Raw genomic sequence first — 22,009 nt, 5'->3', positions numbered from 1 at the left:
TGTGGAAAATCCAGGCACATTTCCTGTAAGCTGTGACTTCAACTCTAAACTAAATTCTATTCCTTTCTATGTACAATGAGTCCCTGGGATCCTTCGTGAGGAATCAGCAACAGCAACCTCTTAATCCATAGGCCAAACCAAGGGCTGTTTCCTTTTCTTCCTTCAGTGCAGAGGCTCACGCTCTCCTGCTGTTCATCAAAAGTGTGAGAAGTAAATAAGTTATTGATCAGTGGCATTAGGAATATAACAATAGAGGAGAAATGGCTTCCAATTACTGTATCTGGGACCATTGCTAATACAAAGCCTTACTAGCTTTAGGATCTTGGCTATAAAATGGTAAATTAGTAGTGGCTTTTGAAATCCTTGGGCGTTCAAGTTGGCTAATTTTTTCATTTTATAAGAGGAAGGTTGGGACAGCTGGTATCTATTTCCAGAGGTTCTACAGTAAAAGGTTGGCTGGTGCAAAATGAGTTCTTAAGGGGAAGATTACTCACAGGTAAAGCTTGAAGACCTTGCACTCTTTCCTCCCACCAGGCGTTTTGTGCTTCTTGGTCCTGTGTGGGTCCCAGAGACCCCAGTGTCGTCATGATGGATATCTCCCTGGGGTGTGTGGGCCTGCTGGGCTTCTCTCAGTTCCCTGAAGTGCAAGGGGGAAAAAGCAAAGACTACTTGATCTCCAATCAGAGATATATATGATCAAAACTAATATATAAATGTTTTTCTTTTTCAGTATTTACAGAAAAAAAGCCTGAGCTATGTACAGAATAGGAAATTCAGTTACTATGGTTGTCATAAAAAATGGTTGACATATGCATGTCATACAACATGGTAGGTTTAGCTCCCCAGACTCTGCTGATTGGAGTATAAATGATCTTTAAAATGTTTTAAATTAAGTGAACAGCTCTTCAAGCTACATATGACAGGTACCAGGGTCAACAAAACACAACTTCTGAGTCAAATCTGGCCTATAACCTGTACTTATAAAGTCTTATTGGAACATAGCCACTCATTTATATGTTGTCAATGGCTGTTTTTCCACTGTAACAGCAGAGTTGAAATCATCACAGCAAAAAGCATATGGCCCACAAAGCATAAAATATTTACTGTCTAGCCCTTCACGGAACAAGTTTTCCAACACTTGGTGTAGACCAGCAGTCCCCAACCTTTTTGGAATCAGGGACTGATTTCAAGGAAGACAGTTTTTCCATGGATGGGGCATCAGGGGAGGAGACGGTTTCAGGATGAAACAGTTCACCTCAGATCATCAGGTATTAGATTCTTGGAAGGAGTGCACAACCTAGATCCCTCACATGCACAGTTCACAATTGGGTTTGTGCTATAAGAATTTAATGCTGCCACTGATCTGGTGGGAGGCAGAGCTCAGGCGGTAGTGCTCACTCACCCACTGCTCACCTCCTGCTGTGCGGCCCGGTTCCTAACAGGCCCGACTGGTACTGGTTCATGGCGCAGGGCTTGGGGACCCCTGGTCTAGAGAATTTCAAGATGCTGTCTGCCCCGTCTCTATGATGGGTGCCCATCACTTGTACTGGCTGATGATAGTCACCTGTGTCTCCATAGCTGACTTTCTAGAATGTATACACCACACCTTAAGTGGTACTTATATTCTTGTGAATAACATATGTAAGTATAGTACTTTATACTTTCTTTATTAGCTGGGACAATGGAATTCAAAACGAGAACAGAAACATATTAAGTGGCTTATTAGGAAGATTTACCTGACTAAAGGCCAAGAGTCTCTACAAGTTGTTATTAATACTAAGAAATCAGGTTAGGGATGCTTCAAAGCTAATCTTTCCAAGATGGATGATTGTATATCCAAGAGAAGTTAGACTTCTAAGCTTATTTTAGGGACAATTTTTCATTTTCTTTTGTATTTTCAGCAGTGTACAGAACATGTAATAATTACTCAAAAATGCCTTCAGAACACTGCTCATCTCCAACCCCACCCCATTGAATTCCTTTTTTTTTTTTTTCATTTTTCAGGGGAAAGCATGACCACAGTCCCCCACTACCACCACTTATGCAGTCAAGTTTTCCACCTTTGGGGACATCGCAGGGGTCAGCACATCCGGAGTCAGTCGATGAGTCTCACCCTGGGAAAACCACCTTCGTGATCATGGTATCCTCCCTACCAGGTAAGTATTCGCATTCCCATTTATTGAAGGAATGGATTAACAAGTAAATATATGCATGAATACAAGCCTACATGAGCAGGAGAACAGATTGTTTTCTTTGCCTAGAAAAATAATCCTTCCTCTAAATGTGTACCAGGACAGTATGTCTACCTGCCTGCCCCTGAAATTTAAGGGGTTTCTAAAATAGGTCTTACCCATCTTACCTGCGGTTATCTTATATTAGGCGATCACCAACCAGTTACTAAGATACCCACTGTCACTTAGAATCCTGTTTTCTTTACTGGTATTTCCTTATATTCTTCCCTCTTGCTTCCCTTGTTTTCATTAACTGGAAATTTCTCTCTCAAGCAACCTAATCACAGAGCCTCCCAGCCCGATGCTACAAAGAGCCGCATGCTGCCAGTGTCCTTATGGGCAGGGACCTATGTATTATAATGGTGAATATATTTATACTTGAATCCACAGAGAAGACACAGTAGACTAGTCATACCATTGTGAGTAGTGCTCAGATTCTTTTTTGACCCCCATCATCCAATAATATACCTTTCCAGTGTGGCAGTTTTGAACTTTTCTAAATTCAGCTGCTGTTGGAGCTCCTCTGTTTTTCCCAGGCAAGGCCGGAGAACTCTATTTCTGGCCAGAGCTGCTGCAGAAGGTCTCTGTTCAGCATCAGGGTGGATCATGTTCTGATGATATAGGACCAAGAGGAAATAGAAGCTTCACTATTGGGAAAAATCTTCTCGCTGAAGCCACCCCCAACCCAGCGTCTCCTGGTGGATTTTGTAAGACCTTGCTTCTGGCTTTGTGCAGAGGGAAGAAATGAAAACTGAGCTCCACCTTGGGCAGGAGGATCATCCATGTCTGGTAGCACCAGTTGTCCGCATCTTTGTCTTTTCTTTTTTTCTTTTTTTTTTGAGACGGAGTCTCGCTCTGTCACCCAGGCTGGAGTGCAGCGGCCGGATCTCAGCTCACTGCAAGCTCCACCTCCTGGGTTTATGCCATTCTCCTGCCTCAGCCTCCCGAGTAGCTGGGACTACAGGCGCCCGCCACCTCGCCTGGCTAGTTTTTTGTATTTTTTAGTAGAGACGGGGTTTCACTGTGTTAGCCAGGATGGTCTCGATCTCCTGACCTCGTGATCCGCCCACCTCGGCCTCCCAAAGTGCTGGGATTACAGGCGTGAGCCACCGCGCCCAGCCTGATTTGTCTTTAATCATATTTTGGAACTGGCTGGCTAACTAGTCTATTGCCTTAGTTTTAAAGCAGAAAAAACTAAGACCCTTGATAAAAATTATCCAAATTATGGAATAGCCAAGACCAAAACCCAGTGTGCCCAACTCTTACTCCAGTTTACTTTCTACCACATCATGTTGCTTTTTCACTTAATATTAATAACCCAACATGACAGTATTCCTAAAGCATTTATTTTAAGGTAGAAGATGTCTAACCTATCATGATTTGAATATAGTAGAAAATACATAATTATATACAGCAACTGACACTGTCATATAATGAAGAAAACACTGAACAAAATTCTGAGCCAACTCCACCATTTGTTTTATAAATTTTGCTGAAGCTCCATTTCCCTTACCTGAAATTTGGGATAATTATATTTACCTTCTTGGACTATTTTTAGAATTTAACAAATTAATATATGTATTGTCCACTACAGGGCCAGCATTTACGTACTGAAATATCAACTAAATGCAAAAGTGGTTTACACATGGAATTAGGTGATTAGACTGAACAAAAGGAAGGAGGAAGAGTTTGTCTCCTTTCAGGAAAGCAAAAGAAGTCAGGAAGAAGGACAGATTTGTAAATACATTTGAAGTTTGCAGGTAAACTGTGAATCTTCCACACCTGTAGTCTGGCTACTCAGGAAGCTGAGGCAGGAGGATTGCTCGAGCCCAGGAGTTCAAGGCTGCAGTAAGCTATGATTGTGCCACTGCACTCCAGTCTCGGTAACAGAGTGAGACCCTGTCCTCTCCCACCCAAAAAAATCTAATCTCCAAGGAAATAGATTTTGGGAATCCTAACCAATCCTGTTCCTTAAGACATGATTTAAAGTCATATATACATTTTTCTTGACATGATTAAGCTTGATAATATAAGCTTTTTGTGTCTATTTCAACATAGTATCTTCCTTTTCTTGTCCCCACACTACTCAGATGTCATTAAGTACAAGTAAAACAGATTTTTGAATTGACATCATGCCTTTTTTCTAATAGCTCAAATAATTGGTATTATCAATTAGCAATAAAGAAGTCTTATACCTTCTTACATATAATAGAAATTCATTCTTTTAGTACTATCACTGTTATCACTAACAAAAGTTAAAACCCTGAAGTAGGAGCTAAAGGACCAGATTTGATTGTGGAGTTAGCCCGTAATTCATTGTCACTACAGGTGTCAAGGAGCTGCTCTGAGCCATGGTTTCCTCAACTGCAGGATAACATGCCACCTGCCTACCTTACAGCATTGTTAGAAAGGGCAAATGAAAAAAATGTTTGTAACAGGACTTTTAAACTAAGCATGAAAGATTTTACAATATCCTCTCAGTTTCCTTAAGAAATTCTCCATCCGTCTCACCACCCCCCATTTTTTTTTTTTTTTTTTTTTTTTCTGAGATAGTCTCGCTCTGTCGCCCAGGCTGGAATGCAGTGGCACGATCTTGTCTCACTGCAAGCTCCAGGTTCAAGTCATGCTCCTGCCTCAGCCACCCAAGTAGCTGGGACTACAGGCACCTGCCACTACGCCCAGCTAATTTTTTATATTTTTAGTAGAGATGGGGTTTCACCGTGTTAGCCAGGATGGTCTCACTTTCTGACCTCGTGATCCACCTGCCTCAGCCTCCCAAAGTGCTGAGATTACAGGCATGAGCCACTGTGCCTGGCCCCGCCCCTTATTTTTTCTGGACTTCTAGTCAGATTCCTTTTTCTGTTAGTGACACTACCAGCATCTCCATTTTTCTTTGCCCAACTACTTGCCATTGCATTAAAAAAAAAAAAATAGATATTGCATCTTCTGTCCATCTCGTAAGAGAGATCACCTTGAGCAGACTGGAAAAGCTTTCTGAGAGCTCCTGAGGAACATCTGGAAAGTTACCCTTGCGGATATGGTGCCATGCAGTACCATTGGTGGGTAATGACTCTGCTCCTGCAGCCACTGCGATTGTTAATCCCAAGGCAAATATGTCTGCTTTGGGAAGGTGCCGGTAATCCTTCAAAACAGAAAACAGTAAGGCCAGTTATTATGCCAAGCACAGTGAGTCTAGATTAAAATACAACTGGTAGGAAAGGTTCATTCGAGTGCATATAAGGTCTAAACAGATATGATGGTCAAAGGTACATTCACTGTAGTCAGTGAGTTCTAGAGAAGAGAGAACATAAATCTACCTGATTATCACTGCTGTGCCCTGCGGAGTCCAAGGCAGAAACTTACTGCCATTTTGCTGTCAGGCTCAGAAAGGCTTGCTACATAACTTGGCTGATCACAGGAAGGAAATACTCATTTTCACCTGATTATCACCCAGGAAGAAGTTATATCCTCCCTAGGCCTGACTCAACAGACATTGGAGAAGATGGGCAATGACTAAACGTCATTTCAATAACCGAAACTGGTGGTGCTATCAGAACGATAATGGCATGATAAAGATGGACTGGACCAATATGGGCTTGAGGAAAAGGCTTCCTTCTTAGCAGGCAATCCATGAGGTTAGGAAGTCTAAGAAATATCTGGAAACAGTAAAGGGCATTTAGAAAGAAAAGTCTGAATATTGATTCATCCTTAATTGAGCCAGCTTTCCTCACTTTTTTGGAAGAGTTTCTCTCCTATCTTTGGTCTCCATTCTGAATGGGAAGAGAGGTACTATAATGATAAATATACAGTTTTAATTTTTTGCACTGAGATCCTCCATTTGAGAGTCAAAGGTTCAACGGATTATAAAATACCCTCTATTTTCCTAATCTATACCTCTTGTAAAATCTCATTAGCCAGGAAGCGACTATCTCCTTCTTCCACTTTGGGTTCATTTATTGATGTTGCATGGCCCAGGTCACCTAAAAAAAGATAGGAAAAAGGAAATAATAAAATAGAAAAAAAGAGCTTTAAAAGCATGTCTTAAAACTGGAATAAATTGAGTCATCAGTATAAATTTTATAGGATAATAGTAATTGCTAAGGGTCTAAGGCAGACTAACCGATTTTATATATCACATCAGCAGAGAGAAACCAATCAGCTTCATTTTCAACTTCTTCTATGACTCCAGGGGAGTCACTTTGCATCTTGTGACAAATGAAGATATTACCTGAAAAAAAAAAATCACAGGATAGATGTAAGCAATGATTTCTAAGCTTTTTCATCTCAAAGATTCTTTTCTGTATTTGACAATTCAGCTTCTCTCCTTTCTTCTTTTGTGTGAACATAGCAAGACTACTAAGGTTTCTTTTTTTCTATGAAATCTCACATCACTTCTGAAGAGCTAGTGATTGATCATACCTATTTAAGTTGAACTGACCTCATATATTCTCCATTCTCTGAAGGGGCTGGCATCAAAGTACTATTGTCCCCAAAATAAAAAAATAGTAAGAACTTGTCCTTGGGTTTCACATTAATGAGCGATACTCATTTCTCCTTAATCAGTGCAGAGTTAGAATGAGTATGGCCCTAGTCATAAACACAATCAGAATGTAGCTGATATGCTGTCACTTGCCTTTGTAGTAAATTAAATACCTAATTTTACCTTTTTGGCCTTACTATATATGGGTAAGAGTCTTTTTTTTTCTCTATGTCCGTTGGGCCTAGGAGAGAATGGTTAAAGCTATTTAACTGATTTTTTAAAGGGACACAAATGGAAGAAAGGGGTTCTTGCCAGCAAACACTGTCTTTGACACTTGGTAGACATACAGACCTAGATTTTGATGATAGCATAGAAAGAACAAAATATGGTAGAAGTGGCAGAAGGGAATCACACTGACTAGGTTTGATGTCCAGGTGTACCATGCCAGAGTTGTGGATGTACTTAAGTCCAAGGGAAATCTGTAGAAGGATGTCCTTGAGTTTTGGCTCTTCAAAATGATTGCCAGATTTAGTGTTTTCAGATATAGCAGCTTGCAAACTCCCACCTGGGAAAGAACAACGGAGAATAGCCCCACAGTACGAGTTTTACAGATGAAAGCACAGTAAATACAATTGGCCTCCCATATCCTCAGGGGATTAGTTCCAGGACCTCCTGCAGATACCAAAGCCCCAAATGCCCAAGTGCCTTGTATAAAATGGCATAGTACTATAATGAATACATTCCTCATGAATGGCTTCAGTTCAACAAATAGATTAATTCTGTGTCAGTGCAAAGCATAATATCTGCCCCATCTATACCACAGATATGTTGGAAAGGAGAATTACCGGGCTTTCAAAGAGGAAAAGAAAATGCTAGTATCTCAGGTATCCAGTATATGGCCCCATTGATTCAAGCATGTACCAGCTAACATTTTAAAAGTTTTACCTAATTATTAACTAGAAGATCAATCAGGCATAGTCATATAGCTACTATTGGTGTCAATGATTAGCTCCATGTCAGTGTCGGGCTAGTTGTTATAGGCCATCAGTTATTTTATAATTTAATTGAGTCTAAGTCTAATTTCATTAGAAATAGATCATAAAATAAGAATATTTAATGACTGCCAACCCAAGGAAAATATAAAAGCTGCATATACACCTAAATCTTATTTGAGCCACAGTATTGGTACATCAACTGTACTCGATTTATTGTTATCAATTAAATAAAAGGTCTGGATTCATATAACTATCTGATCTTGATTCTAAGGTATTAGAATGCTTCTGAACACCTTTTTTTTTTTTTTTTTTTTTTTTTTTTTTTTTTGAGACAGAGTTTCACTCTGTCACCCAGGCTGGAGTGCAATGGCATGGTCTTGGGTCACTGCAACCTCCACCTCCCAGGTGCGAGCAATTCTCCTGCCTCAGCCTCCCCAGTAGCTGGGACTAAAGGTGCATGCCACCACACCCGGCTAATTTTTGTATTTTTAGTAGAGACGGGGTTTCACTATATTTGGCCAGGCTGGTCTCTAACTCCTGACCTCATGATCTGCCCACCTCAGCCTCCAAAACTGCTGGGATTACAGGCGTGAGCCATTGTGCCCCGCTTCTGAACACTATTAATTAGTGTTCATTGGCAGGTTCTTCAAATTATAGAGACCTAGCTCTAACTGGCAGTTACAAAGACCATAGCTCCACTCATTGAGCTCTGGATAGTCATGGAATTTGAGGGAATTCATATTTAAATGCATTCTGTGTAAAATTGAATTTAAAGAATTATTTTAGCATGACATGTAAGTTCAGAAGGGAGAAAAATTCAACTCCTTTCAGAAACACAAGGAGGGCTACAATAAAGTTTTTTATTTTTTTAAGTCTTCTTAGAATTTATATGCTATATGTGACTTATTAATTAGAAAGAATAAGTAAGGAAAGAGAGTGTTTGGGAGCTTGTCAAAAATGAAGTCACTCGGCTAGGTGCGGTGGCTCACACCTGTAATCCCAGCACTTTGGGAGGCTGAGGCAGGTGGATCACCTGAGGTTGGGAGTTCAAGACCAGCCTGACCAACATGGAGAAACCCCATCTCTACTAAAAAAAAAATACAAAAAATTAGCCAGGCGTGGTGGCAGGTGTCTGTAATCCTAGCTACTTGGGAGACTGAGGCAGGAGAATTGCTTGAACTCAGGAAGTGGAGGTTGCGGTGAGCCGAGATCGCACCATTGCACTCCAGCCTAGGCAACAAGAGCAAAACTCCATCTCAAAAAAAAAAAAAAAAAAAGAAGTCCCTCCAAGACAAAGTTTGTAGGTGAGGTCATGAGGTACTGCCAACAAGGAGGAAGGCTGCAGCCACCAAAGCTCTGGTTTCTCTACCAGCCTGAATGTTGCTTAAGGGGAGGGAGCACATCTAACTCATCTTCACTTGCCCAAGGTCTAACATGGGATAAATATTTTCTGAAATGAATGATTATCCTGACAACAGAAGGGAAAGAAAGAATAAGTCGAGGACCCCTTTAAGAGGTATAGAAGCTCTGTGCTTCCAAGCAAGACTATAATATATAGTACAGACTTTTTAGGTATGTCTGCTATCTGTGGCATAAACTATGAGGAGGAGGGAAAGTTTATTTCTAAAGGCTTATAAAGTTCATCTCCTTCTTCGTAGATATTCATCTATATACTACTTACCATTGCAGTATTCATTCTGAATGATCATGTGGTCATCTTCTGCCCATGAGGAATAGTAACGTACCACATGGGGGTGATGCCCAAGCACTGCATGCGCATAAACTTCATGCAAAGCCAAATTCCTATGAGACAGAAAAGCATTGAGGAATAAAGACACCAATCAACATAATGTACACAAAAATGTTTCTTAAAACTATGAGGCTTTATTAGCAATGGCAGAATATTTATTGAGAGCACACTGCTTGCTATTTTATCTCACTGAATCTTAATAATCATTTGGTAATATACAGTGGAAAGGATGAAGGCTCTCGAAAGTAAGTGGCCCAAAATCGAACTGGTAATAGTAGACTTAAGAGCAGAACCTTGGTCAGCCTGGTGCCAAAGTCCATTGTGTTTTGATTTTAACATGGCATATGTAAAGAGGAGCTTTAAGTGGTTATGCCTCAATGGCAGATGCGCGTCAGGTCTTCATTTCATCCTGTCACAATCAAAACATTTTAATGGGCTTAACGAGAAGGCCACTGTACACCAGATTGTAGATATTGTAAAGGGCCTTCGATTCATCTCTATAAAGGCCAGGCAGTCATTAGAGTCAGTGTTAACCTCAGCCAATATGACATACTCACAGGAACAGCCTTGGGGAGAGATATTCCTTATGGAATAGAAAATCCCAACACAAATTAAGCAAAATAGAGTATTTGACAAATCTCATAAAAATGAGGAACTAGCCAGGTGTGGTGGCACATGCCTGTAGTCCCAGCTACTTGGGAGACTAAGGCAGGAGAATCACTTGAACCTGGGAGGCAAAGGTTACAGTGAGCCACGATGGTGCCACTGCATTCCAGCCTGGGCAGCAGAGCTAGATTCCATCTCAAAAAAAAAAAAAATTCTAAAACCTGTAATTCTAGATTCTGCGTGTTAAGTATATCCTCACAGTTCATAAAAAGCATTGGCTGAATCTGAAAATATGTATTTTCCTTGTTATTAAGGAAAAACTTTTGAACAGTTCTGGGAATCAAACTTATTTTCCCTTGCATGCAGTCTCTGAAACTTTACTATTGAATTCATTGTTAACATAAAGTAAAGATAAACCAGTGAGTTTATAATAACTTTCTATTTGGTAATATTTCTGATAAATGAAACAGACACCAGAGGACAATTCCACACATCTATTCTTTTTTTTTTTTTTTTTTTTTTTTTTTAAGTCAGAAAGACCAGCAGTGGAAAGTAAAAGCCACAAGAACAAAAGCAACAAAAACAAAAAAACACAAACACATCATGATCAGCCAGGTGCTCACACCTGTAATCCCAGCACTTTGGGAGGCCAAGGCAGGCAGATCACGATATCAAGAGATCGAGACCATCCTGGCCAACATGGTGAAACCCCATCTCTCCTAAAAATACAAAAATTAGCCAGGTGTGGTGGTGCATGCCTGTAGTCTCAGCTACTTAGGAGGCTGACGCAGGAGAATTGCTTGATCCCGGGAGGTGGAGATTGCTGTGAGCCAAGATCGCACCACTGCACTCTAGCCTGGTGACAGACTGAGATTCCGTCACAGAAAAAAATAAATACATAAAAATTAAAAAATAAAGAAAAGCATCATGATCTAAAATTATCATGTTATATTTTAGGAAGTAACATCTCTGAGCTGGAAAACTCAGAAAGGTTATGAATATGAGACAACATGTAATGTGGGGTGATTTTAAAATACAAATGATTTTTAACGACATCGATGCTATAAATTCAAAATAATTTGACAAGAAACAGCTCTCCAAATCTAAGTTTATACTTTTAGTGCATTTCAAAGGTACTCACTCATTTGATAATTCTGCAAAAGTTTTCATAGAGCGCTTTATTGCGTAAACACATCCATCCAGCCTCTTAATGCACTTGTAGACTGTACCAAATTCGCCAACACCAATTTTTTCCACCTCCAAGAATTCTTTTTCGTAGCGGGAAGCCATGTTGGTTTCTCTTAAAACACATCTCTAAAGTATTTTAATAAAAAGGAAATTAGAGTAATTCTAACATGTTGTAAAGCAATAAAATTAAACAATATTACAGTCCTAAATTGCTCCAAATTTTCAAAAACACTTTTGAGGTGATTGCAATGAATTCTACCTGTGTCAATATTCATGGTAGCAAGAATCTGCCCAATTGCTGACTATCTTCTTTGTTTTCTTTGTAACCTTCTGTACAACCCTATACTGACAATTCTCACTTATTTTTCAATATTCTTTTCTCTATCTGGGCATACTGTTCTTTTCTACATGTTCCTAAGGGGACACAACTTCTCACACCCAGAGCTACTGTCCTTAATTCAAAAAATAACTGGGACCTGGGTGGAGCAAATTAAAAGAAATGAAAGACCCCTCTTCTTTACGTGTCTCAAAGTCGGAATGCTAATGTTTCCATCTCAAGCTGAATAAGCATACTTGTTTTCTGTTTCTTTTCCCAAAAAACCAGCCTGTAGAAATGATCTTGTCAAAATCGTCAAACTTTGACAATTTTGGTTAGTTCAGACTATGTGTTCAGGTCTAGCAACCACTCCCACTACTGGCTAACTAGCAATATCACTCATTGCCCAGTTAGTAAATAACCCCAGGTCAATCTGAACTCCTTTCAGTTTTTCCATCTGTGAGATGAAGATCATGGCAACTACTCTTCAGGGTTCTTTTAAATATTACATGATAATATACAGTATTACATATAGTACACATAACACGTACCTTAGGATAGTGTCAAGTACATAGTAAATTCTAATTAAACTATTATGACCTAAAAATCTCCATAAATTTATCAGTCTAAATCCAAGCTGACTGATCTTCCAAAGTCACCTTTTCTCAGTGTCCCAATCCTGAAGAATTTTTCTCCAACTTTATGAGTTTGAAAAATCTTGAGTTTTACTACTTCCTCATTTTCAACATCTAATTCCAATCACTTTCATCAGTAAGATCTCTAATTTTCATTACCCTTAGCCAGTCTCAAGCTCTGTTCCCTTCTTGTTTGGATTTGCTACAGCTACCAGCCCTCTCTTCAACTCTTCTAATAGTAAGAGTTATTTTTGCAAAATGATACCATAGAATCAGAGATACCTAATTGTTTCCCATGAGAAATTCAAACTCCTGATAAGAAAGCCTCAAGACCTTCTACCAACTGCACACTCACTACTTGACTACCCTCCCCCTAGATACCAACGAAGCCAGTGTACCATCTGCATCTATCCCTGACCACTCCCCTCCCACCCTGCCCCCTTACACATGAACTCTGTTCTCCTGCCTTGATAGCATTAAGTTGTTTACTTCCTTAGCCTAAAATTATCTTAATATACAATCTCTTCCTACCCAAGTCCTATTTCATAGAAGTATTTACTAACCCCTTCTAGATTTTAAATATATACACGCATATGTATATTCACATTGCACATATGTACATACACATATACACAAATACACATATCTCATAGCTTATTTATGTATAGATTGTTTTGAAATTTCAAAGGTTTTAACTTCTGTTTGGGCAGATTTTTTTCCTTAAAGGGTCTAACTAAATACAATGCTTTGCACTTATTTAATGTTCAATAAACATTAGAATTTCTATCTGAAATCAAGAGATAAATTATAAAATAAGTGAGGAATAAAATCCAAGAGTAAAATAATGAAGGCCTAAGTCAGAAACATTTGCATATGAAGGAAAGACTGTGCCAGTGGCCTTCTTTTCTATGATGTCTACAACAGCCAAGTGCTAACATTTTTAACATATTAACACATTTATTTATGCAAATAAAACTTGCTTCAGAAAACTTTAGAAATTTAAAGGAAAAACAAATATTAAATTTCCACCTTTCAAAAATGTTGAAATAGCAGTGGTTATAGCTGCATTTCATTCTCCCTGTGATTAATGTGCAATAGGTAGTTATGGTCATTCAGGATATAAAACTTTTGAGTCTTTTCACTCTGAACGTTGAACATACACATGTTTTCAAGGTATTATAAACATCTTAATGGCAATTTAATACTCCACTGAGCATTAAATTAACAATATTACATTAAAACTGTAATCAGCTTAGCCATTTTTCTATTATAAGGCATTTGGTCTCCCCCCTGTTTTGCTATTACAATCAGCATCTCTGAGGATAATATTTACAGTATTTTTTTTAGGTTAGATTATCAAATGAGGGATAGATCAAAGGTTGTGAACATTATAAAATCAAATATTAATACATTTAAAAGCTAAAAATTTACATATAAATCTCTGGCTCTATGCCATTTTTTTCCAATTCTCTTTTTCTATTTTGAGACCAAAAATATTTTAATTTTCCCTCCACTTCTCTACCCCATGAGTGTAGAATTTTTCTCCAGATTAAAGATAGAAGCAGAAATACTTAATTTTAAAATACTCTAAAGTAATGATTCAGCATATACATATCAGACACTGCCTGGCAAAGTTACAACTCGTGGAGAACATAGACCCTGAGTAGGGTCCAGATAAATTCAGCTGCAAAGCACATTTACAAAGCTAGAGTGTGAGGTGGGGAGGGGTGGGGAGGGGAGGAGAGAAGGAAAGTAGGAGAAAGGAGGGGAGGAGGGGAGATGGGGAAGAGAGGGCAGAAGGAGCAGGCCAGAAGGAGAGGGTAGAAGAAGGGGAGGGAGTGTGCAGGACAAAGGCAAGAAGGGGAGGGTGAGGGAGGAGAAAAGGGAGGATAGGGAAGAAGGGAGGAGGGAGGAGAGAGAGGGAGAAGGGGAGGGGAAGGAGAGAGAGAATAGGATAAACTGCCTATGTTGTGGCAGCTGAGCCAAAGAACCATGCTTACCTTGGCAGGTAGTCCTCCTCCCTTGCCTTCCTCTGGACCAGCTTCCTCACTTAAAGAAAAAAAAAAGTTTATCAATATATAATTAATATTTATTGAGCCTGAACTATGCTAGGTTCTAGGGATGTAAGAGTAAATAAGACAATCATTTTCTCTTTGGTTTAAATGTGGAGGCAGGGATAACCAGGACATTTCAATACAAGAACCTAGAACAGGATAAGATAGCAAGGATACCATGGACAGCACTCAATTATTTCAAGAGTAAAAAGCTTTCCCAGAAGGGAGAATATATAAGCCAAGATTCTGGGAATGAGTAGGAACTAGGAAAGGGAAAAGAGTGAGGTTTTCAGCAGGTAGAACACCATGTGCTGGAGCAAGACAGCACAGAACATATGTGAAACTGTTAAATGGGTATCGTCATCCACAAACTAGGAAACCAAGACAGAGAGAGGTTAAATAACTCTAGGTCAAACAATTAGCAAGTGGCAGAACTTGGACTTGGAGCCAGGTCTGACGCCAAAGCATTTGCTCCTCACTGCCACACCACACTCTCCTTCCAACACCCACCCCTCCCCCAGAATCTGGCTTTGTAATCAGTTCACAGGTAGACTACAAGTAGGGCAGAATCTGCTATAACCCGGGATAAGATATTTTCAATTACTCTTAAATAAGCTAAGTGACCAGCAGACATCCTCTTTGCCACACATACTTGTATTCTGGATCCTTAAGCAAGATTTCAACCAGCTATAGATTTTTCTTTTGGAGAAACACAAGGTAGAAATGGCAAATGGAGGGCACTACATTCATGGAACTAAATCGATGCTTGGTATTTGTGATTTAGTACCACATTATAATACTTTATGAAGTGTTTTATAAATTATAAAAATAAGGAAAAATACTCTTAGAAGCACCAAATGACACTACAAAAGTGTCACCACTTTCATTGCCAAGATTTCAAATCAGCTGTCTTTGTTCCTGGCTTCAGTGAGAGTGTAATGATTTACAAAGACTCCTAAAGAACTAAAAACCAATCGAATTCTTGGTAACCAAAGTAGGTGAGTAGACTTGTGCTGAAGTGCTGTTTACTTAAGTAAGAAGGAGATAGTGTTGAGAGAACCTATTCTGGTCAAAGACTGATTAACACATACTCATTGATTCCAAAGAAACAACTTGACATAGCACATTAAACACTCTGCAAAGTTTACATTGTTAGCTGTCCATTTATTTTGCTGAGTACATATGAACATAAATGACTGCCCCACTTTGGAAGTGATTCCATTCTATAAAGGCCTTGAAGAGACATAGTCATGTTCCTGAGTAATATGCACAATCCTTATTTGGACAATTTCTGTCATTCAGGGGCCTTTATGGAATAGTGCAGTTTGGCTTTCTATTCTTTGGCAGCTCTGAAAGCAATGCTTTTTTGCTTCAGCCGATCTTTGATCACCCACAGAGAAGTTCAAATCCTTGCTCTGTAGCTTTCATCACTAGTCACACAAGACTCAAAGCAGCAACATGCTCTTTGAAGTTTGAACTACACCTTCCACAACTGCCAGCCTCATATTAACCAGAGGGGGCCCCTTGAAGGCAATTCCACAGCCCACTCAACTTCCTAATAGAAGCCAGAAATCTATTGCTTATTCTGTCTTGTTCTTTTATAGAGAAAGCATCTTCAGTACATGTCAGAATGGAAAGATGTTAGAATCTCTGGGATAAAGCAGATAAAACCAGCAATGATATCTAGGGAGGGGAGAATATGTAAGCATATACATTTCATTCAGATAGAGTTCTCATTCCTAATCTTACTTTAACACTCACTTCTTACCGCTTGACTGTAGTAGGGTCAGTTCTCAAAAGTCATAAGTAATAGAGCACTTACAGATCTCCTCGCATTTTCCTCTTGCCACCAGATTGAAGGAATAATTTTCTATAGGACTCTGGAGTGAAGGGATTAATATTGACCAGAGCCAATGAGGTCATCTCATCCTTCAGGGGAGCAGGTGTGAGCTTCAAATGCTTAGGGCCCCTGGAGGGAAGCTTCCCTGTTGGAGAAATCGCCAACCGGCTCAGCATGCTCTGAATGAGGATGACAAAAGACAAGTCATAATAGCGTTAGTAAAGACATTCCGTATCAGTTAGCTAGTTAATATTTGAATCGAAGAATGCTTTTGCTGAAGGGGCCTTAGAGATTATCTGGTTCCATGCGAACTAGTTGCATTGTAACTGCTCTTCTTATGAAAACTACAGAATCCCAGTCTCTGCCTCTAGATATTCTGATTCATGAAGTCAACACAGGAGTCTATACTTTAGTCAAACTCTAACCCTTCCCCTGGGCAATTCTGTCAGCTGGCTATGAAAACCAGTTGTAGTCCTATCTCCAGTTTTTAAAGACAAAGACATTAAGTTTAGACAAATAAAAATGACTATATTCTCACAGCTTATGCTTTAACTTCCTCTCAATTATTCATCCAAATATTTGTTTGGTGCCTACTACGTAGCAGATGCTGGGTTAGATGCCAAGTGGTACAGAAGTGAATTCTAAATCTTAAGGAATATATAGTTCATTATTCAGCAGTTCATCAGTGTTTCAGAAATAATCACCTTATAAGAAAAAGATTTCATAGACTATTTAAACATGAAAAAAAGTTTTAAATTTCACTTAAAATATAGCATTAACTGAGGAGTGCTTCATGAAGTGGGGTAATTAGATTGAAAATTAGTACTCTAAGCCCTTAAGATTCAGATCTTTGCAGTGGCTACAACCAGCTACCAATAAATAGGCAAATGTGCAGGACTTACCACTCCAAGCGGGATACAAGAAGAGAACATCAGCCTAAACCTAACCAGAATGAAACCAAAGGGCAAAGGGAAAAGCCAAAGAATTCGAAGGCAGAATGCTGACCTGATGTCAGGGGCCAGAGGAGTAGCTGTGTTATGGATCTTCAGGAGTATGGCAGCACACACAGGGGCCACAGTATAAGCATTGCACTGTGAGGCTCTTTCTAAAAGACTTCTACAGTTCTGATTGTCTCTGCGCATGATATTTTAGTGTAGCAGCAGAAGCCAGATTGCATGATTCATTAAAGAATGTGAGTCTACAAAAAATGAATATTGGATCTATTGTAAATACTAAAGAAATGATTGAATAAGCAGTAATGAAGGAAGCTATGGAAAATCACAGTAACCTAGCCTTTTTTGTTTTAAAACTGAAGAAAAATGATGTCATTGCCAGACTTAAGTGTTTCTCATATCTTGGAGTTCATAGGGCTGCTTGAAGAATCCAGGGGGCAGACAAGCCCTTGTTGACAGACTCACAGCTTTCCTGTGTGTTTATCATGAAGACTGAGTATTGGTTCAAAATAAGCGAAACTATAATGATATTTCTCAGTTATCAGTGCGATTTGCAAAATGGACCTAGAATTTTGTTGTAAGTCATTCTGAGAATTAGTTTTTTGTAATGCTGATTATCATATGGAAAGTAAAATGCATCTATTACATATGAAACAGTGGGTAGCCACACCTGGAATGCAGCACATAGTTCTAGTTGCCACATCAAGGAAAATATAAGGGGCCTAGAAAATATTCAGATAAAAATTATTCATATCAGGGAAGACTAGATTTTCTAGTCAGGGAATGAGGGCCAAGAGAATCTGTGAGCACCACTTATGATGTAGGGAAGGATATTAATTATGTTAATATAGTCATTATTGCTGGAATAGTAGAATTATGAGTAATCCTTTCAAAATCTCAAAGAACATAGTTTGGGACAAGACATATGGAAAGAACTTCTGCTTAGAAGTACAGCAATTTGAAAATTTATTGAAAGATGACACAGGTTGAGAGTATAAATGTGCTCCAGAGAGGGCAAATAATTCTATGAGGAATAGCTCTAGCACAGATGATTGAAGGAGATTGGGGAAATTTGGCAGATAGCTACTTGACTTATGAAGATGGTGAGAAGAGAAGGCAACCTCTCACAAACACACAAACATAGTATCTTGGGACACAGGAGGATTTTAAAGGCCCAGTCAATACAATTAGCCCCCTGATGCTTGAATCCTGATATTATTGGGATGTTTGGATTTTTTAAAGGCCCAGTCAATATGATTAGTCCCCTGATGCTTGAATCCTGATACCATTTGGATATCATGTTGAAATATAATCCCCAGTGCCGGAGATAGGGCCTGGTGGGTGGCATTTGGATTATAGAGGTGGGTTCCTTGGTGCCATCCTCATGGTAATGAACCAGTTCTCATTTTGTTAGTTCACGCCAGATCTGGTTGTTTAAAAGAGCCTGACAGCAATCCTTCCTGTCTTGCTTCCACTCTCTCACTTCTTCTCTCACCATGTAACAAGCTGCCTCGTTTCTGCTCACCTTGTGCCATGATTGTCAACTTCCTGAGGCCCTCACCAGAAGCAGATATGGGCAATATGCTTACTGTACAGCCTGCAGAACTGTAAGCCAGATAAACCTCTTTTCTTTATAATCTACCCAGTCTCAGGTATTCCTTTGTAGCAAGGCAAACACACTAACAAATCCCTTCTGCAGTATTCCTACCAAGTGGTCATCAATGAGTGTTCTATGCTTTTAGCCACAGGGAGCGTACACCTCCTAAGCATGCTCTTCTATCTCTAGATGATTCTGTCAGGAAGTCCTTACAGTGAACTGAATTTCACATGATTTCTGGTTCAATCCCTCGGACAAGACTGACTAAGCCAATCCTCCTTTCCCATCAGCTTTGTCTTCTGCATAACAATGATCAGCCGCCAAGCCTCTTTCCTCTAACACAAACTATGTTTGCATAAAGTATGTACTTTCCCAGTTGCATTTCACTTTTGCTCCCAAGCCCTGTTCTTTGCCTCTCCCTTAAACCTTGGCATTATCCAAGATTTCTAACTGGGCCATTTCTCTCCTTACTCTGGCACTCAGGCTATGTGACCTTATCTCCACCCATGGCTTCAACTACTTCCTAAATGCTGTAGATATCCAAATATGGATCTCCAATTTTCATTGTTTTCTTGTGCCCCAGATCCAGTTATCCAACTTTTTATACCACGTCTCTGCTTTTCTCCAAACCCGTATATTCCTCAGTGTCACCTATCTTGATTCCATCTACTGAACCAAGCAAGAAACCTCAGTCATCAGATTGTTTTCTTTTTCCCTGAACCCCTCCATCAAGTCATCTCTTAATTTTTCACTGTCTGTCCCAGTCCAGGCTCTTCTCTGTTCAACAGGTCTATTCTGAATACTGCTGTACCTCCAGGCTCTCTCATGCTCCATCCCATCATACATACAAAGGTCATGATTTTTCCAAAACAATCCCCCTACTCAAAACCATGGTAATGGCTCTCTCGACACTCTCAGGATTAAAATCTTGATCTAACTTCTGCCCACCTACACTGGCCTCATCTCTTGTGCTCTCTCACACACAGGCTCCTGTAACACTGAATAACACGCTGTTTTCCAAGTGTAGTAGCTCCTTACCCTCTGTAACTTGATAGATGCTTTCCCCTTTGCCTAGAATTCCTATTCCCCTCTTTGCCTGGCTAACTAAATATCCTTTAAGACATCGTTCAAACATTACTTTCTTTGGAAAGTCTTCCCTGAGAGAGATTTAATTCCTAATTCCTTCTCATCATGCTCAACCATTCCTCTAGTACACATGGTTTGAACTTTATTGTTTCATTTATTTAATCTTTATTCATTTTGTGGGCTCTTTTTGAAGGCAGTGAATGGGTTTTGCCAGCAGAGGGTCTGCTAACATATCAAGGTGTTCAGTTAAGCTGTGAATGATCAAATGAATGTCATGTTTTCTTCCCTGTGTACTCTCACTCAAAGCCACATTCTCTCAGCCCATTCTCCCCCATATATCAAAACTGGACCAACTTTCGTTGCCCTTCTGATACCTGTCTTTTCTGATCACTGCACTGAGAATGTGTCCAGCGGGTTCTGACCACACTTATCACATAGTATCTATTGGCATAACTTCTCTTTGCTAGACTGTAAGCTCTTTGAGGGCAGAGACTGTATTATACGCTCCTTACCTACAGGGAATTCTCAAAGAGTAAATGGGTGATTAATTGGTTGGTGCTGTGACCATTGAAAAACCCAGAGATAGACATCAGAGCATATTAGTTTTTCTACAATTCAAACAAGCAGCTTAGAATTTCCTGGTATACATGGTACCCACACCCAGCAGGTACTAAAGAGACCTGCTGACAGCAACTGTGCCGCAGTCAGGATCACAGATGTTATGATGATGATCTTAAGTGCCTCAAGCTGAGCCAGCAGGAAGCAGAGCTAATACCAATCCTAGCACTCACACATCATGGCACCAGAGTTGATTAGAGGTAACCCTGCCCCAACTATGGCTTTAATAACATGAACGATGCAACAAGACACCAATCACAACAAGAATAAAGGAATATGCTACCAGGGACTGTTGCTTATTTGCCATCCTCAGCTTATAAAGAAGTATCAACAAGTTTCGTCTTTGCTGACATATAATAGAACCTGTATTTCACGAGACCAAGGAGGGGAGAGGAGTTTCTTCTGGGAGGAGCAGCAGCAGAGAGATGAATGTGTTCGATATTAGAAAGTATTAGTAAATAATCACACAAAAATAGAGCCAGTTGGCGTAATGGAAAGAACAGACTAGGCCAAAAAGATCAGGTTTCTAGTCCTGTCTCTAACATTGGCTGAGCTGTGAGACAGCTTCTGTCCTGGGCCCTTCATTTTCTCATATGTAAAGTGCACAGTTGGGGCTCTAAATCTCAATATTCCTTCCAGTTCCAATATTCTTTAGGAACTTTTTTCTACCCAAAATTTGTTTGTGGCCAATAGCCAATAGTTACTGGCACCAATGGTTTTGAGAAAGACAACTGGCAAACCATTTAATTCTGTCCATTTTCTGATAATTTTAATCTCTATTTTCATCAATAAATATGTAATTGAGGACATCCACAGCCTGGAAGTGACTGTCATACACACATGAATCCACTGTCACTATCAGCTAAATTACAGGAAGCGGAGCTTGGCGACCTGGGTCCATTTTCCCCCACCCCTTACTTACTTTGGGAGTAGAGGGGCTGTCACCCGGCAGCAGCTTGCTCCTGCTGTCTTCTTGGGCTGGTGTCTCAGGACATTTGAGAGGATGTGACACTGGAGTCCTCAAAATCTGATCTGGACTTTCGTTGTCTTTTTCCCAAGATGTGTCGAGCTCCTGCACGTTGCTAAGGGGAGTCCAAGGTGGTGTACCCTTTGCCTCTGAATCCTGCACTTCACCCTTCTCTGGGGTTTGGCTCGAAGCCTCCCTGCTTTCTTGTGCTTTCTTCTGCCCTTCAATCTCAGTCTCCTCACAATAGGAAAAGTTTAATTTCTGTCTTGGTTCTTTGTCAATATCTTTGTCATCCATCTCAGCCAAAGAGCTTTACAACACAGGCAAAAAACTCTATCAGAAGGGAACCCTGTGAACCTACAGAAGCAGGGAGGAGAAAATAATTTAACCTGCAGGTTTTGTGACGGTAGCCTGAATTTCCCTCTACCAACTAACAGCTACAAGGCATGGTGTTAATGTTCTGCCTTAAGTATTACCAATCTATAAGACCTCAGCTTATCTTGATTTCCATTCTGATTAAAGAAAGCTCCAGTGACTCTCGGAGCAATTAAGTGCAGTTCATGTACAGAACTCTTCTGGATATGACACGTAGTCTCCTTGAACCCATGTGCTACCAAATACTAGTGAGAAAACTGGATTCCTTTAATTTAGCCTGGCTTTAAACATACCCGTTAGCCAATTTGGGAATAAGCT

The 22,009-nt window shown here is 39.8% G+C and overlaps 1 protein-coding gene, 1 long non-coding RNA gene and 1 other non-coding gene across 3 annotated transcripts in view; 1 reads left to right on the top strand and 2 right to left on the bottom strand.

Moving 5' to 3' along the window:
- Positions 1–22,009, top strand: part of LOC144339993 (uncharacterized) — a 33,715-nt gene that overhangs the window by 7,676 nt on the left and 4,030 nt on the right. Inside the window, exon 2 of the long non-coding RNA XR_013415656.1 lies at positions 2,005–2,156. This is a non-coding gene — a long non-coding RNA (uncharacterized LOC144339993). The remainder of the gene's footprint in view (positions 1–2,004; positions 2,157–22,009) is intronic.
- Positions 163–21,912, bottom strand: WEE2 (WEE2 oocyte meiosis inhibiting kinase). Its single transcript, NM_001105546.3, is given in 12 exon segments — positions 163–188; positions 495–637; positions 2,700–2,842; positions 5,203–5,373; positions 6,126–6,211; positions 6,352–6,459; positions 7,130–7,276; positions 9,388–9,509; positions 11,204–11,376; positions 14,202–14,250; positions 16,078–16,274; positions 21,272–21,912. Coding segments are annotated over 12 exon segments (1,707 nt in total). The 5' UTR covers positions 21,614–21,912.
- On the bottom strand, positions 2,002–2,164 carry LOC114677297 (U1 spliceosomal RNA). The gene has a single exon (XR_003728574.2). It is a non-coding gene; the product is annotated as a U1 spliceosomal RNA (small nuclear RNA).

The sequence above is a fragment of the Macaca mulatta genome, chromosome 3 (assembly GCF_049350105.2).
Source record: "Macaca mulatta isolate MMU2019108-1 chromosome 3, T2T-MMU8v2.0, whole genome shotgun sequence".
NCBI classification, from domain to species: Eukaryota; Metazoa; Chordata; class Mammalia; order Primates; family Cercopithecidae; genus Macaca; species Macaca mulatta.
This window is presented reverse-complemented; position numbering and strand designations above follow the sequence as displayed.